Raw genomic sequence first — 17,745 nt, forward strand, 5'->3', positions numbered from 1 at the left:
GGTCAATGCTTGGAGGCTTATATATAAGCTAGCTTAGTGGCTTTAGCCAATATTAGTATAAAGAAAGCTCTTTGCCAAGTAAGAGCCTCCTAGTTTGATATTCTTCCAAGTTTGTAATTTTCTAATTTAAAAGTTAATGAATTGATTGCTATTTCCCAAGGACATAGGTAAGACACTCTTATGGTACATCATAAATATTATGTCCTTTCTTTTATCTTTATTAATCTTATTGCTTTTCTTTCTATTTAGAGTTAGTTTACTTTGTTTTCTATTATATATATTTTGTGTTATTTAAGTCATGTGAGGCTATGCAATACAACAATAATCATTTGAGTACTATGGAACTAGGCCTTAAAACATTAATTGATATTCCTGTTTGGTGCTATTTGAATCATTTAGAACATAGGTAATAATTATTACATGTTTATATGCTTGTTGCTAGGGTACCTTGCTAGGGTACCATGTCAATGCCTCAAGACAATATTACATTATATGGACCTTGCAAGAGGAGTTATAACCCATACATCTAATCCAAATTACAAACATATGATATCATAGGAGATAGCATGCAAGTGGAAAAATGCTATGCTACTTTCCATCTAATGTAATTGTACCCATGGAATTGCACAAGGAAATTGGTGCTTCTATTGGATTGCTCATATGATCCTCAACTAACATTTCCTCAGAGTATAGAGTAGGCTTCAGAGGCATTTCTAATAGCTCAACCTCTCCTTCCAACATCTCTAAAGCTTTGCTCATTGAAGGACGGTCTATGGGCTTCATCTGTATACACCATAGTGCAACTATCACCATTTTCCTAACAAGCTTCTTTTCATCTTCAGTGGCATCTCCCAAGTCTATGTTATCCTCTTGATCATATCTGTCATAAATCCATGATGGAAAATATATTTGACTCGAGTGCGCTGCATTTGCATTCACATTCTTTCTTCTCCCCACCATCTCCATTAACAACATTCCAAAACTATAAACATCAGCTTTGTATGAGACACCTCCAATATTTTTATAGAACAATTCTAGAGCAATATATCCCAATGTTCCTCATGCAGCAGTGAGAGACACCATACTTTCATCCGTTGAATACAATTTTGCAAGGGCAAAATCTGAAACTTTTGGTGTAAAGTCTTCATCAAGAAGAATATTGTGTGGCTTGATATCAAAATGTAGAATTTGCATGTCACAACCTTGATGTAAGTATTCAATCCCACGCCCCACTCCAAGTGCAACCTTATACAACCTTTCCCAGCTTAAAAAAGTGTTATTTTCTTCTTTAAGAAAAATAAACTTATCAAGAGAACCATTGGGCATGAAGTCATATATAAGTGCCCATTTTGATCCCTGTACACAAAATCCTACAAGTCTCACCACATTAACATGGTGAATTCTTCCTATTGTTGCAACCTCATTGATGAAATCTTGTCCATTAGCTTTTGACATGACCAGCACTTTCACAACTACAATGTGACCACTTCGAAGTTTTCCTTTATATACAGAGCCAAAACCTCCTTGACCTAATTTATTCGCAAAGTTATGAGTCATCTTCTTTATGTCTGAATACGAGTACTTGATGGGTTGGAGATTTTTTTGACTCCGTAAGAATTCTTCAATGCTATCATCCAATGATAGATGTCTCCGGTGGAACTTGTAAATCAAATAGGCGAATAGACACAACATCCCGAGCATAGTCCTTCCTATGACTAAACACAAATCAAATGTAAAAAAAATGAATATTTTAATAAAAAGGAACAAGATATCAAAAACAAAGTTAAATCCAACAAATATAGATGGTAGAAAAAATTATTCTACCTTCATATAAAGTAAAACACTAAGTTGTTGTGTTGTTAGAGAGCCATATGAAATAACTACTTTAACAATCACTTTATAGTGTACTATTGCTTGGGGAGCAATTTGACAGAAGTACTGGGGCCTTGGATAAGAAGACTCTAGTTTCAATTCCATTGTTTTGATTTCTTTACATGTTAGAGGAGTTGAATTACATTTAAATTTGGAAGAAAATTTTGAATTACATCTAATTGATTTTGCTTTGTACAGTCAAACAAAGCAGAATCAATTTGAAGTTCACTGTACAACCTTCAAAATGCAAGAATTCCAAGAATTTTCATATCAACTCTTTACAATATTGTTTTTACAAAAAATTAGTAGTTGGAATTTAGGAGGCTTACCAATAATACGCAGTATCTAGCCGCCTAGTAAGAAAGAGATGTAACAAATTAAAAATATGGACCAATATAAGTGAGAGACATAAATAACATTAGAAGAGGAGACATGTAAGTGAAGAAAGCCTTACCAATCATCAAGGTGTTGCAGGGATAGTAAAGTCTGCAATTAAAAAGTTGTTCTTGAAGTCCTACATCAAACCATTCGTGCCATGTTAGTCACAAGGAAGAATGCCCTTGATCGCCTAAATTTTAAATTTTTTGAGAAGCAAGAAATGGAGAGATTAATTCAGATGAAAGAACTCTAAATAAATCTTTTGTCTTATTCTCATGAGAAAATAATAATTGCAAGTAGCAACCTTACCTCGGAATTTTAAGGTTTTGGGAGAAAGCAACCCCCCTGTTAACAATGAAAGTTTGATTTGTAAAAAATTAGGAAAAATGACAAAAATAAAGATTTTATTTAAAAGAAACTTCTAATTGGAGCCTTACTAATAAAGGGAAGGAATAAATCATTGGTTATAAACTTCCAAAGCCCTGCAAGATTAAACCAAACAAGTGAAATTAGGGATAGAAATATTGAAGACTCACGCAAGGAAGATAAGATGGTTAGCATAATCAGATTTTCAGGGAATTAATTTCCTATAAAATCGCGTTTCCTTGATTGCAGGCACTGTAACCCCAACTCCAAAGATCAAGTATGAAATCAGGCACTCTAAGATTATAAGATGGTTATCTTGTAATTTCTTTACTCACAATTTTTCTCTGAAGATCGGTAGCATCCAAAGCCGACATTCCGACTGAAATCTGTATAGGAGGAGCAATCCTGCCCTTTCATTTCGCATTGGCGGTCGCAGAAGAGAGGCAAAAATGAAAGCTGAAGCCCCAGAAGCATATAATTTTGCAAATCTGACATCGAAAGATTGCTGGGCTCTTGAAGCGACTTCAACGGTTGAATAATAATAGATGTGCCGATGGTGCATGAATACGGAATATCTCCCACCGACACATAGTCTCCGACAACTGCATAAGCGTATGTTGGTGAGGAAGAGGAAGAGCCTCTAGTGTTGCATGGAATTATATGAATGTAGTTGTCGTCCTTGATTGACTGCTCACAGTTCATCAAAACTATTGTATAGATTTCCCATTCAGGCAAAAAATATAGAGATTCATGATTAATGTAATATGCACCAATGGAATGAAGAGGACTGGAGATCCAACAGTTGTCCTTCTTTCGCCCAGGATCCACTACCCGAATTGTATAATTATGGTAGTTGATCTGGGTAACTAAGTATTTCCCACCATAAAGGTTTATCATAGTACGATTGTTTTCACAAATCAATTCATACTCAGGGTAACCGCAGCTGGGGGGATCGTCTTGTAATCGAAAAGGGTAGGAAATGTTCCTCATATCTCCGCAGGAAGAGGGGCTGCATATCTGGTACTTGTGAGGCTTAGCAACACAAACTGAAAGGAAGCAGGCATGGATGACTACTGTCATGAGGCCTACTCCCACGAGTTGTGCCTCCCTTAACATTATCAACTTAGAGAGAGAGAGAGAGAGATGCTCTGTTTTTGGGTTGTGAGTTCCACAGAGAGAGAGAGAGATACTCTGTTTTAATTGCAGCTTTCTTCAACATATTATTCTTCCCCAAACTGTTTGATTTTTCAACATGGACCACACTTTCATCCTATCACATCCAGCCAACTGTTAAAAATGATGCTTGAAGTTATTATGGTTTATATTGGAATTGTTAATGTTTTAAATATTACATAATTTTTAGGTCTCAACAATGGGAAAAGGATAAAGAAGTATCATCTTTATCGTCTTTCTTTACTCATACGGCATGTTGGTAAATACTGATAAGACCAATTTTCTACAATTTTTTCAAGTAAATTTTATATTCTGAGATAAAACTAAATTTTTATTGTAGCAGTCCTCCATCCTTTTTGTATTCCCTAAAAGCACCTGCTTCCCTTTGTACAAAATTTTCGAATCTAATTACATATATATAAAGTAGGGGAGAAGCAGTGCAAATTAAAACTATAGAGATAAGCAGTTGCTTAAAAATGGGCATCTCTTTATTCTTCTTCTTCTTGTTTATGAGATTGTTTGCAGAGATTAATGGAGGGAGCCAAGATGATGACTGCAAGGCGTCAAGGTGCAGTCACCATGGTCCAGTCATCCGCTTTCCGTTCAGGCTAAAACACCAGCCAGAACACTGTGGATATCCGGAGTTTGAGTTATCATGCTCAGAAGAGAAGCGGACCATACTAGAGCTGCCCTCTTCAGGAAAGCTCTGGGTGAAGGAAATAAATTACAATTCTCAGACGATTATTGTTCTCTGGTACCTGCGTTATTGCCTTCCAAGGAAGATTCTAAACTTTAATTTATCTGCCTTTCCCTTCCAGTTCACAGACGAGTACGGATGGGGGTACGCATTAGACATCTCCTTCTTCAATTGTTCAGAAAGTAAAGCAGAGTCATACGAGCTTAGGTCCATCCCTTGCAGTTTTCTCTCAAGTAACCCAGTTTATGTCGCTCCTTCCTCTTACTCTCTCGCTAAAGGGAACTTATCCTCTTGCCGGAAGATTTTCAAAGCTACACTCCCATATTATTATATATATGGAGGGGAATACGGTACTTTTATGAATTGGTCAAAACCTATGTGCGGAAACTGTGAAGCAAAAGGAAACAAGTGCCAACGGAAGAAGAATAATAGCACGGAACCTGAAATCGAATGCATTGATAAACCAGCAAAAGGTACCAAATCCCGCTTCTTCATTATTTTCACCTTGCAGGCCCTTTCTTATCTCCTACTATGATGTTAATATGCACATGAAATTTTCTATGGTATTTCTTATGTATTCTCTGTTTGCACCATAAAATTGGATTGAACCCTTATGGATGTGAACCAAATTAACTACTATATATAGTAATGGATGTGAACATGCAATATTATTTATTCATTACAAGCTAGCTACAACAATTAGGCTTAGCTAAAACAATCGAACCTGTAGAAAGGACTGCAAAGGCCAAGGTTGAAATCTAAATACACCAAAAATAATTATACTCATGTTACAACGTCATGTAATCTACTATGATTTTACTAATTAAAAGAATACAAAAAGCTAATAAGTTTACTATTTTTTATAGGTGCTCCAATGGATAAAATGGTGCTTACAGGTGATTTCCTATTCATATTCTTTTCAATAATGAGGGTGACATAATGATGATGATTCTTAGTTTGTTTGTTTTTTTTTTCTTTGTTTCATTTACTTATAGAAACTTTTCTTCCCCTATGTGCAGAAGCAATCCTTGGTTTCCTTCATTTCACTTTTGGAATCTTTATAATATTTATTGTCTATCGCTCTAATAAGTTGAAAAGAGAGCATAGAATAAATATTCAAAAGTTTTTGGAAGATTATAGAGCTCTCAAGCCATCAAGGTACTCCTATGCTGATATTAAAAAGATCACAAATAATTTCAAGGACAAACTGGGTCAAGGAGGTTATGGGATCGTTTATAAAGGAAAGCTCTCAAATGAAGTTTTTGTTGCAGTAAAGATCCTTGATGATTTCAAAGGAAACGGGGAAGATTTCATTAATGAAGTAGGAACAATGAGTACCATTGATAACCCGACTCTTGGTAGCTTGGCATGTAAGGGTATCAACAAAATTTATACCTAACGTCCTTACACTAAAGTAGCAAAGCTACTATAGCATAGTGGCTCTAGGATCGAACACTGGGAAGGGTTTTTACTTTAACTGGTGAAGTTCGGAGGATGGAGTGAACTTTTCTTAATAAAAATTAAGTTAAGATGAAAACATATAGAGATGAAGGTGTGTAAACTAAACTAACATGAAAATAGGTTAAAAGATGGAAAAAGAAGTTTCTCAAAGCTTTGGATAGCCATGCTTAACTCACTATGTAAAAAATGGAGATTTTGGGACTTTTCACCTCGAGTTGGGGAAGCAACTAAGGTGATGCTTACTTCCCGAACCGGTATGAGTTTAACAACTGAGTTTTAGTCCTTGAAAACTTACAAAAAGGGTAGTTGAACCTCATAAATGCTCTTTTAATGATATAGGTCATCTCCTCGACTTGCAATACAATGGCTCGTAGGAGATAACTAATGAACATCAGTGGATCTAACAATAAGAATCCACTGAGACCAAAAGCTTATCAAGTATTGGCCATTCAAAGCAAGTCAGAGGGATTAAAAGCTTTACTTTGAATGAAAACATTTATGACGCTCAGCTACTTACATTCATGGCTTGGAAATCTCCATCCTGACACGGAAGCTTCACATGGCATCCATTACTTCAAGAAACTAAAAGGTTTTAGCCTCTCATCCTTGGGGATTTCATCCTCCAAGGATGTTTGGCTACTAAGAAAATGAGAAAGAAAAGAGAAAAAAAGCTTCTGAAAAAAAGTGCTCTTATAACTTATAAAGTTACAGGTTACAAGATTCGATCATCTGAGGCTCTTCACCTCTATTTAAAGACAATAACAAGCTAAATTACAAGAGCTATTACAAAAGCAACCTATTCATTGGTTGATTACAAGGGTAAAATAGGTATTTACAAAGCTAAAAATCAAGCAAAATATCTTGGAGAACCGGTAGTGGAATAACATCAACAACGTCTCAAAACAGGGGATTCAAAGGAATTTCGCAATGTGACTAAATCCTCCTTGCGAAATTTTCGCAATGTGAAATTCACATTGTGAAATGGCAAAATTTCGCACCATGAAGAAAATCCCCTTGCGAAATGGAAAAATTTCGCACCATGAAGAAAATCTCCTTGCGAAATTGGGCATTTGACATGATGCAGTTACCTTCCAAAGGCCATATCTTCCTCATTTCAGCTCCAAATCATACACGGTTTGAAGCGTTGGATTCTTGACTTCCTAAGCTTTCAAATGGTATATAGTATGCAAAAAATGGACTTCGGGAAGTGCTCCAAAAGTTCAAAGGAAGACTGCAGCTGTTTTCTTCACTCTGTTTTCCTCTTCTCCATTGCTTGTGCTCGTGTTTCCACTTGAAATTCAAGCCTATAAACGTACAAAATCCTTGCTTAACTCGCCCAAGTAGCTCCTCCATCAATTGGCATGCTTGAATCGATTCATAAGCTGATAAAAACATGTAAACTTGCCACAAAATGGTTAAAACCAATTACTAAGGACCTTAATGAATTAATTGGGTTAAATGAATATGATTACTACTCAAAGGTGCTTAAAACCATTATTATTAGGTCTACAAAATAGCACTTTTTGGTAGTAATCAACCATACATCATGTTAACGTGGTTCGGTTGCTCGGGTTTTGTGCAGATGGATATAAGCGAGCTTTGATTTATGAATTTTTACCAAATGAGTCACTAGACAAGTTCATATTTTTAGCATTTGGCAATAATTATTCTCTAGGTTAGCATAAGCTTCAAGATATTGCTATTGGCATAGCTAAAGGTATTGAGTATCTTCACCAAGGTTGTGATCAAAGAATCCTTCATTTGGATATCAAACCTCATAATATTTTGCTTGATCATAACTTTAATCCGAAGATTTCTGATTTTGGTTTAGCCAAATTATGCTCTAAGGAGAAAAGTGCAGTATCTATGACAGCAGCAAGGGGGACCATGGGTTATATTGCACCAGAAATGTTATCAAGAAATTTTGGGAATGTGTCTTCTAAGTCAGATGTTTATAGTTTTGGTATGTTGTTGATTGAAATGGTAGGGGGAAGGAAGAATATTAATGCTACAGTAGAAAATACTAGTCAAGTATACTTCCCAGAATGGTATCCAATAGATCGTCCTTCCATGAAAATTGTGGTTGGAATGTTGGAAGGAGAAGAAGACAATTTAGTTATGCCTCCTAATCCTTTTACCTCCATGGGACAAACAAGGACAAGTGTTAGAAGACGCAAAACATCTATCCAACCAGAGTTGACAGTCATATCAGAAACAGAATAAAAAGTTGTCTATTATGAGTGTTTAATTTGGGTAATAATCATGTTGTAATAAATGGTGATAATGTAATCTCCTTATTTATTGCTATAGTTTAATAAAATAGGTTGCTTTTGAGGCTCCACCTTTATTAATTGTTTCTTTCCTTACACTAATTGAGATTTTCCAATAAAGTTCGCAGATGGATTTTCAAAAAATAAAAATATGGAAAACTCTTGTTCTCCAAAGATAGTAGGCTTTGAGGTTAGGTAAGCAACTATAAGGGAGCTTATTAAACAACTAGCCTCAAACAAATAACCTTAGTCATTATGTCTTGCTTTCTTGGGAGAAGCTTTAGTACTATTAAGGTGGTTAGGAGGAGTTGAGAAAAAAAGGAAAATTTTATGTGGACAAGTTTTCATCTTGGGAACTAGAGCTTTGCATCATGGAAAGAATAAAATATTGAGAAGTTTTCATAGATTTGTTCTCATGTGATTTGTTGCCTTGTTACTTGCGAAATCTCGCAACATTAATTTGCATCTTGCAAATTAGACCTGGGAAATTGCAAGGTTAGGTTCTCACAAGAAAATTTGAGGCATGGTGGATAATATTTTCAAAAATAATTTAAAAAAATAGGTTTTTGAGAACAATTCATAAAAACAATTTTACATCATTTTTAGGAATAAAATTCTATTTGAAATTCTAAAAAATGGTTTTCTTTATTAGTTCTTAGTGAATGTAATTTACCATGCAAAATGCAATAATAAAAAAACACAAATCACTCTGTTTTCATGATATTTTTATTCTAAAATCTATTAGATGCATTTTTGAGGTTGGAAATTTATTTTTTATTTTTTAAATAAAAACTAATTTTAAAAATATTTGCAAACAAACCTTCAGTGTGTTAGTTGAAAGTACGTCTTTCATTATCGAAAACCACTTAGATTAGTTCTTTGGGGGTTAGGGTTTGTTATTTAAAAGTTTCCTAACTCGACGATGGATATAACTACATTGTTGAATCATGTGAACCCTATTCCTATGTGTCTATTTTCTTTTCTTTTCTTTTTTTGTAAAAAAAAAAACTTTAAAATTTTTAAATCATTCCCACAAGCATCATCATTTGAAGAAGTCCATAAATTTTTATAATCGACTATTTCTCACTAATGGTCGTGGACCATGTAGTCCATTGTATGTATGTGACCAATGCCTCACTATGTTTCATTATTTGTGTAGTCCGTTATATATAGGGTCTATTTTCAATTTGTGTGGTTCATATGACTATATAGTCCATTATATATGTGTGACCATTGTCTCACTATGATTCATTCTTTGTGTGGTCCATTGTATATGGGGTATATTTTCAATTTGTGTGGCCCATTGTATATAGAGGTACTCACCGAGTTCATTTTTTTGGCACTAAATGAAGATTTGTCCTTGCACTTGGAGGGACTTGATTCCTTTGCCTTTTGAAATATCCAATGAGCAGGATGAGATAAAAGAAAGAACCTATAAACCTCTCAATTATGAATTTGTATGAAAACATAGGAAATGAATTTCAAGAAGAGGATAAATTAATTGATTTTTTTGGTTTTGTCTTGCTTGATTGACATTAAAGCCACCAAGCTAGTTCATAATATAACTAATTTTTTATCTTTTATTTTATTTTTAGTAATTACACATCTTTATGATATATATCCCATCTTAGAGTAATTATAATGATTTCCTTTCCTTCTTCGTGTGTTTTCTTTCTATATCTTGCATTTTCTAACCCAAGACCACACTTTTGTATGTTAACCTTTATCCAACTTACAAGGGTTTGGAAATACTCATGGGCACCATATTTTTCAAAACAATTGATTCAAACTTTAGTTTTACAAACAAATCATGACAACCTTCTTATTTCTATTTACTTTATCTAAGGGTGCATGCTATGTTCTTAAGGTCATATTAACTTTATTAATTCTTTTTATCATATCAGAATTTAACAATCTCATGAAAAAAATGGAATCTACATATATTTTGGATAATAAATTTATTTCTTATATTTATTGGATCTCTTATATATTTCTTTCAAAAAAATTTCATGTTAATCACTTTGAATAACCAAAATAAAAAAAAAATCTAATTTTAAAATGATAAAATTTTGGTTCCAAAAAAGAAAAAAAAAACATATATATATATTATCATTCTTTCATTAATATTTTGTCCTAGACTGTAAATTAAATATGACCTTAATTTACAAAATTTCATTATTTACATTTACATGTGTTTAACATTCATAAGAAGATTATAAATAACATTTTGTGTTTTGACAATGATGGTGCAAACCAAGCAAATTTAAATATTGAATTTTCCTAGCTAGTTAAAGAAGCTGCCAAGGAACCTTTGCAATCAAGATTAATTAATATCTTATATGGTCAGTCAAGCTCGAAAAAATTATTCATCACCTTCTTGAAATATATTACCCACTGTTGACCCCTTATTTTGGCCAAGTAAGAGAGTTTTTCTTTTTAGGCCAGCTAGGGCTATTAGGGAGTTGTGGAGAGGATGTTCTCATGGGCCCAAATGAGTGACACATGGCAAAGAATATCCTCCAGCATAAGGGTTTTTTTTTTTTTTTTTTTTTGCTATTAGAAGAGATTACCTTTGGGGGGCATTTTTAGAGGTGGTGCAAACACGTTTGCTAGGAGGAACCAATAGAAGACACGTAGAGGAGGATTCAGATACCATTGGGAATGAGTTGGGGTAGCATGATCCATTTGAGGAGTGGGGTTTTAGAGAGAGGAGAGAGAAAGTGTCCAGAGGGACGACAAGAAAATTGAGAAGATTGAGAATAGAAACAAGGAAGCTATAGAGAGCGTTTGGAAATAGTAGAGAAGATTGAGAAGGTTGTGAGAAAATCCATTTTTGAGATAAAGAAAAGTATAGAGAGATGGTGAGCTGAGCATAGATAGAGGAGTGAGATGTAAGGCTAAAGAAAGTGAGATGAATAGAAAAGAACCATAGCAGAGGACATGGAAGAGGAAGGAGGATGGAGTCTTATTGGTTTTGGAGTAAAAGAAAGTGTGAGAAGCTGACCAAGCTTTGAGAAACCTAGGTATGGCCACTATACATTTCACCATTTTCTTCCTCTGTGCTTGTTGCTTTTGAGTGTTATTCGTTGATTTGGGTGTGAATATTGTGAGGGGATCCTCTCCACGTGTTCTTTTCAAGCTCAAGACCCCTTGGTCGTCTAAGGCAATCATCTTACCCATCCGAGATCATTCCGTCTAGGCTAAGATGAGTGTCGTCTGGCACCAAAAGTGAGAGGATTCTCTTCTCCCACAAGGCCAGACGGAATCGACAGCCTAGACTCCCAAACGAGAAGTATTGTCCAATCTAATCTTTAAAACCTCTAGCATGTGTGATCAATCACGCTTGACATCCGAGTGGTCGACGAGACTCCATTTAGCCCACAAGTCCATATCAATTAATTGTTGCACATAATCTCAGATGTTGATAGGCTAAATGGACAGACAATTGCACGGTCCACGATCTTGGCACGTCAATAGATGGCACCTATTAACCGTCCTTAACTGAGATGATTGTCCAACCGCCCTGGGGACAATCATCATTACAGAAAGGGTCAGAGTGCACAGTCAGCACTACAGTGGCGGTGTTCTCAACTCTTTATAAACCCTCCAAAAAGCACAAGCAAAGTATGCACACATATATGCTAACTGTCTCCCCCAAAATAGTTAGAGTTACTCTTGTTTAACTTAAGCTTCAGAGGGGCATGCCTGGACCACCCGTCCAGACATCATTTTATGCAGGAAAGAAGTCTGTCTGCCTTCAGTTCAGCTAGATGAATTCTTCAAAAGGCACGAAGTAGGAAAGAAGTTCGTTTAACTTCAACGAAACTAGACGAATTTGATTCCAATTGGCCTAACATCAACATTGGCGTCATCTATGGGAACGACTAAGGATGTCAACACCCTCAAGACGCCCCTCATCTGTTATGGGCAGCGAAAGCTACTTTGACTGGCATGAAAGTATGAAAAGACACCAACGAGAGAGTGATCGATAGATACAATCTCTGCTCCATCGAACAAGGCGACTCAAAGAAGAGAATGAAGAGTTGCATGCATAAATGTCATTAGCGGGCTTTTCTCAAAGTCAGCAACCATAAAGCCAGAGAACAACCTCAAGACAGACTAACAAGGCATCTTTCCTCGAGAATGTAAAGTTCCCCTCTGGCAGTCACACGACATGATCTGAGGATGAGTTTTTTCCAGCTTACCAGGTATAGTTGGACGAAGACACCGATTTTACCCAAGTATTAACGAAAAGGAGGCGCAATAGAAGGTTACATCTATCAAATGCAATGCGAGCTTGATTGGGACCTTAGATGCTAGGCATATAGGGAAAATCAGGCATTATAGAAACCCTGGAGGCCCGTCTAGGTCCCTCAGTTGCAACAATTATGTCAAAGTGACCTCCTCATTCGCCAAGGCAACGACAAGCAAGGACCCCAATTGATCAAGCTCCATCCAACTCTATCAGTCGACGGTTGGATGACACGCTCTCCACGTCGTTCAACCCTCATATTATTAATTATGAACCATCTTGGGGGTTCATAGTGTCAAATTTCACGACATATGATAGAACAAAAGATTTGTTTGATCACATCATGCACTTCAAGCAGCTCATGACCATTGATATAGGGAATGATGCACTGTTGTGCAAAGTCTTTCCGACCAGCCTACACGACTAGGCTCTTTCTTAGTTCCATCATCTCCCGAAGAATTCTGTAAATAATTTCCAGGATTTATCGGAGGCTTTTGTGGGCCACTACTTATGTTTAGCTCGCCATACCCCGAATATTGCACCAACCTAAATGATGTCTATCTAAATGATAGTTTCCCCTTATCCAGGATATATCATATAGTCGATGTCATCATCGGGCATGAGATGTTTTCCTTTATAGACTTTCTCTAGATACCACCAAATCCCCATGTTCCAACCGGATGAGGAGAAGACAACCTTCATTACACCACATGGGTTGTATTGCTACAAAGTCATGTCGTTCAGGCTCAAGAATGTTGAGACTACTTATAAAAAATTAATGACGAAGACCTTCAAGCCCTTGATAGGCCGAACTGTGGAAGTCTACATTGACAACATTGTTGTCAAAATCGAAACCCGAGCTGAAAATGTCTAGTACCTTGAAGAAACATTCCGCCTAATGCAGGCATACAACATGAAGCACAATCCAGCAAAGTGCGCTTTTGGCGTCAGTGCAGGAAAGTTTCTAGGGTTTATGGTGACCCAAAGAGGAATTGAAGTTAATTTGGATCAAATAAAAGTTGTCCTTGAAACACCTGCCCCAAGTAGCAAAAAGGAGTTGCAACTCCTCACAGGTCGTTTAATAGTTTTAGGGCATTTCATAGCCCGCTTCACAAACAGGTTGAGACCTTTCTTCCTCATGCTTAGGAGAGCAAACACATTTTGCTAGATGGATGAATGCAGGCCGAAATTTTAACTAGTCAAGCGCTACCTCACTAAATCGCTCATTTTGAGCAATCCTAAGTCTGATGAACAACTCTACATGTATCTGACTGTATTTGACTGTGCAGTTAGTGTTATCCTGTTTCGGCACATACAAGACAAAGAACAAATGTCCGTCTACTATGTGAGCAAAGCAATGGTAGACACAAAGACTCAGTACTCTAGAATAAAGAAGACAACCCTAGCCTTGAAAAGCACCGCCCAAAAGCTTTGCTCGTACTTCCAAGCTCACCAAGTGACCATGCTCACAAATCAACCACTCTATAGTACCTTGCATAAACCAGATTTGTCTAGACGAATGTTGAAACAGTTCATCAAGTTGAGTGAATATGAAATCAAATACCACCCAAGGTTAGCACTAAAGGGACAAATTATGGTTGATTTTATAGCTAAACTCCCTCAAAAACCAGCACATGCAGTTGAGTTCCTTGGAGAACAATGGTGGACACTTTATGTAGACAGAGCATCTAAAGTGTCTGGATTCGAAGTAGGTTTGATCCTACAATCACCAACCGAAGAACTGTTAGAGAAAGCCATCTGTCTCAACTTTTCTATCTCCAACAATGAAGCAAAATATGAAGTCATCCTAGCTGGGCTAAACCTTGCCATAACATTGTTTGCAACAAAACTGGAAATCAAGAGCGACTTTTAGCTAATTGTTAGGCAAATTCAGAAAGAATATGAAGCAAATGATGAACGCATGGCTCGCTACCTCACCATGGTGAAAGATCACTTGAAAAAGCTAGGCGAGCGGGTTATTAGACAGATACCCAGGAAGAAGAACTTGAAGGCGGACACACTGGCTAGAATAGTTGGCACTCTCCTTGTAAGAAATGCAATAATGCCGCCTATTTATCTCCAAGCCACACCCTCAATCACACCAGAGCCAGTATGTAGTGACAATGAGGTGGACCCCGACTGGATGCACAACATCGTGAATAACTCAAGACGGGAGAATTACCAGAAAACGGGAAGCATGCGCATAGACTCCGTGTATAGGCAACATGCTTCACTTTGATCAATGACCACCTTTATAGACAGTCATTTGGAGGTTCGTACCTAAGATGCTTTAGCAATCTAGAAGCCAAGTATGTCTTGGCCGAATTCCATGAAAGTGTGTGTGGCAATCATCCAAGCAGGTGAACCCTAGTGCATCGCGCTCACATACAAGGACACTATTGGCCCACCATGAAGCAAGATGTTGAAAAACTATGTTAAGATATGTGATCGGTGTCAAAGATATGTTCCCAGTCCCCGTGTACCTTCTGAAACTCTCAACCCGGTCACAAGTCCTTGGTCGTTTGCACAGTGGGGGATGGACATAGTTGGCCCCTTACCCATTGCAGCAGTGCAAAATAAATTTATGCTTGTAGCAACCAATTATTTCAGCAAATGGGTGAAAGTAGAAGCATACGCCAACATCAAAGACATAGGACATCTCCAAGTTTGTCTAGAAAAACATCGTGTGTTGGTTTGGAGTCCCACGAGCGATTGTGGCAGACAATGAGCCACAATTTGATAGTATCATCTTCCGAACATTCTGCTCAGAGTTAAACATTAAGAACCTATATTCAATGCCTCGCTATCCTCAAAGCAACGAGTAAGTAGAGATAACAAACAAAACCTTATTGATTACACTAAAGAAAATGTTGGAATGAACCAAAAGGAAATGGGTAGACGAACTGTCCGAAGTCTTATGGGCTTACCGAACAACATCTAGATAGCCAATAGGAGCTTCTCCTTTCGCCCTTACTTATAGAATGAAGGTCGTTATCCCAATCGAAATAGGCATGCCTACCATCAAAACGATCGTACAAGGTCAAAGAGACAACGATGAGGAACTTGTAAGACATTTGGATTGGGTAGATGAAATACGAGGAAACACGACTATCCAGATGGCTTCCTACCATTTTAAAACAATCGCTTATTACAACAAAAATGTGTAACCATGATTTTTCTGGATAGGAACCCTAGTCCTTGAAGAGTCTTTGAAAACACAACTGAATTAGGAACTGGAAAGCTTCAGGCTAATTGGGAAGGGTCATATGTTGTGACTAAGGTTGGAGACTCAAGGGCATACCATTTTCAAACACTGGACGACGTATCCTTGCTCCGCCATTGGAATGTATCCAATCTAAAGCAGTATTATCAATAAAGTGTGTTTGTGGAAATAATATGTGAGAAACAAACGAATAAAATAAACATGTTCAAATATATAGAATATACAAATTTTTTCATCTAGGCCACATCTGGCCAAAATAGGTAAATACAAGATCAAACACACCCGCTAAAGGGACCGACTCCAAAAGCATCTCATTCACCTCGGGTAAGGCCGCCTACAACTTCCTCCTCTTTGTTCGACGGAAAGCTAGGAGTGTCTTAGGATACGTCATGTTTCTTCATACAACATCAGTAGCTATAGAAGAACATGTTGTCCACTTGTTTCTGGTACTCAGTCTCCAACTCTTCCTTCTGAATGGCAAACCCCGCCCGAAGCTCCTGCCTCAACCTTCTAGCCTCCTCATCGGTTTTATTATTACCAGCCATTATCGCCTCCTTCTCCTCAGCTAGCCAGCGAACCTCAGCTTGAGCCGCTTCCTTCTCCTCCTCCGTCATCCTCAACAAACCGACCCCTTCCTCGACAAGCTTTCGAGTAGCAACAACATCACTCTTTATAGTCTCCAACCTAGTGCGGAAGTCCTCACTGTCGTCCATGTTATGGGCAATCTATGCCATCATGGTCTTGCCCGCCTCCAGCTGGTAGAAGAGCTGAGCACACTGTCGTATAAGGTTTTGGATACCGGCTATCACCTGAGGAGACAGTAAAGAAGTTGTTAAGAAACCAAATACTAAGGCCAAATAAACAGAAAGGAGAAACAACTTACCACTTCCATCGTCTCGAAAGTCATGTAGTCCTGCATAAACATGATGCGAGAGATGACAGTGTCCAGAGTGCCATACGAGAGTCGTGTTGTGAATGATCGATCGAGATGATTCTCTATTTTAACCGAGCTCCACTGAGTGGCCGAAAAGAACACTCCCATGTTTTGTACTGTCTCTCTCTTAGTGAATGATGGAATCTGCCTCAACAGCTTAGCTACCTCCTCCCAACTGGAGACGTAAGATGGCTTTGGACATGAAGCCATGCAATCAAATGACTCATCGCTAAAATGGTCCAGATCAATGGAAGGCCTTTTTGGCTCATGATAAGCAATGTATTCAGTGGAAGGAAACTTCTCGTTCGGTTCAAGAATGATCTCTGCAACAGTAGCCGAATGCACTGGCACTGGTGTAGAAATCGAAACAGGTTTCGAGCAGGCAGGCTTCGAATAAGCTCTCTTTGAGAAAGTAGGGTTAACCGTGATGGATTCAGATAGGCACTTGCGCTAGCTCTCCCAAAATCCAGCCCTCAAGTTTGTAGTCATGTCTCTGTCTTCTTTCTCTTTACAAACAATGGGGGGCACCCTCCAGTCAACCCCTGTCTCTGGCTCATTACTAGCAGTTGAAGAAGATGAAAACGGAGAGAATGATGAAACTGATGGAGAAGGCAGAGGTGCATATGGCAGAGTCCTTGCCCTCGGGATGGACTGAATAGCAAGTCCTTTCCTTTTTTTAGTTGGAGGCCAAACGGTGGGGCTAGAGGCTGGATGACTTGTAGCCGAAGTTTGCCTTAGCATCCCTTCCTAATGATTCTTCTCCCGCTTCTCTAGGTGGGCTTGGTGTGCCTCTGAGTCCGCCAAGCGGGCAACCGCGTAAAAAGACAAGTTCTTCAGCACGAAGTGCTTACCGGGCACTAGAAACGAGGGAGCCACGCGAGAGAAGACGGGCATAATAAATGACTTAGGCTCATTGATCAATGCCAATAGATTCTTGTCTAACAAAAAAACCTTATGGTTCCGTTCAAACACTTCTATCTCAAATAGCTTGTTAAGCAGGGCGAAAAAAGCTTTTTCCACTCATTCTATAGGATAACCCCGCCTGTCCTTACCTACACCACAAATAGAAGAATCAACAGTGAGTTCACAACGATGAAAAAATAATTACAAAGTACGAAC

At 37.7% G+C, this 17,745-nt stretch overlaps 2 protein-coding genes and 1 pseudogene across 2 annotated transcripts; 1 reads left to right on the forward strand and 2 right to left on the reverse strand.

Annotated features, from left to right (window-relative positions):
- Positions 1 to 345: 345 nt before the first annotated feature.
- Positions 346 to 2,226, reverse strand: LOC100248613 (rust resistance kinase Lr10-like; annotated as a pseudogene).
- A 155-nt stretch (positions 2,227 to 2,381) lies between these two features.
- LOC132252599 (LEAF RUST 10 DISEASE-RESISTANCE LOCUS RECEPTOR-LIKE PROTEIN KINASE-like 2.1) lies at positions 2,382 to 3,858 on the reverse strand. Its single transcript, XM_059733854.1, has 2 exons — positions 2,688 to 3,858; positions 2,382 to 2,595 (listed from the first exon to the last, which is right to left on the reverse strand). The coding sequence occupies exon 1, from the start codon at positions 3,730 to 3,732 to the stop codon at positions 2,944 to 2,946; it is 789 nt and encodes a 262-aa protein (XP_059589837.1). The 5' UTR covers positions 3,733 to 3,858; the 3' UTR covers positions 2,382 to 2,595; positions 2,688 to 2,943.
- Positions 3,859 to 4,213: 355 nt separating this feature from the next.
- Positions 4,214 to 5,900, forward strand: LOC100243477 (putative RING-H2 finger protein ATL21A). The gene is made up of 3 exons (XM_019225999.2): positions 4,214 to 4,959; positions 5,353 to 5,382; positions 5,506 to 5,900. Exons 1-3 carry the CDS (start codon positions 4,266 to 4,268, stop codon positions 5,883 to 5,885), a joined length of 1,104 nt encoding a protein of 367 aa, XP_019081544.2. The 5' UTR covers positions 4,214 to 4,265; the 3' UTR covers positions 5,886 to 5,900.
- The last annotated feature ends 11,845 nt before the right edge of the window (positions 5,901 to 17,745 follow it).

Source organism: Vitis vinifera, chromosome 16 (assembly GCF_030704535.1).
Source record: "Vitis vinifera cultivar Pinot Noir 40024 chromosome 16, ASM3070453v1".
Lineage (NCBI taxonomy): Eukaryota > Viridiplantae > Streptophyta > Magnoliopsida > Vitales > Vitaceae > Vitis > Vitis vinifera.

Excerpts from the sequence above, each read along its gene's own strand:
- LOC132252599 (XM_059733854.1), bottom strand. The coding sequence starts at position 3,732 with ATGTTAAGGGAGGCACAACTCGTGGGAGTAGGCCTCATGACAGTAGTC.
- LOC100243477 (XM_019225999.2), top strand. The coding sequence starts at position 4,266 with ATGGGCATCTCTTTATTCTTCTTCTTCTTGTTTATGAGATTGTTTGCA. Across the intron at positions 4,960-5,352 it reads CATTGATAAACCAGCAAAAG|GTGCTCCAATGGATAAAATG; the intron begins GTACCAAATCCC and ends TATTTTTTATAG. Across the intron at positions 5,383-5,505 it reads GGATAAAATGGTGCTTACAG|AAGCAATCCTTGGTTTCCTT; the intron begins GTGATTTCCTAT and ends CCCTATGTGCAG.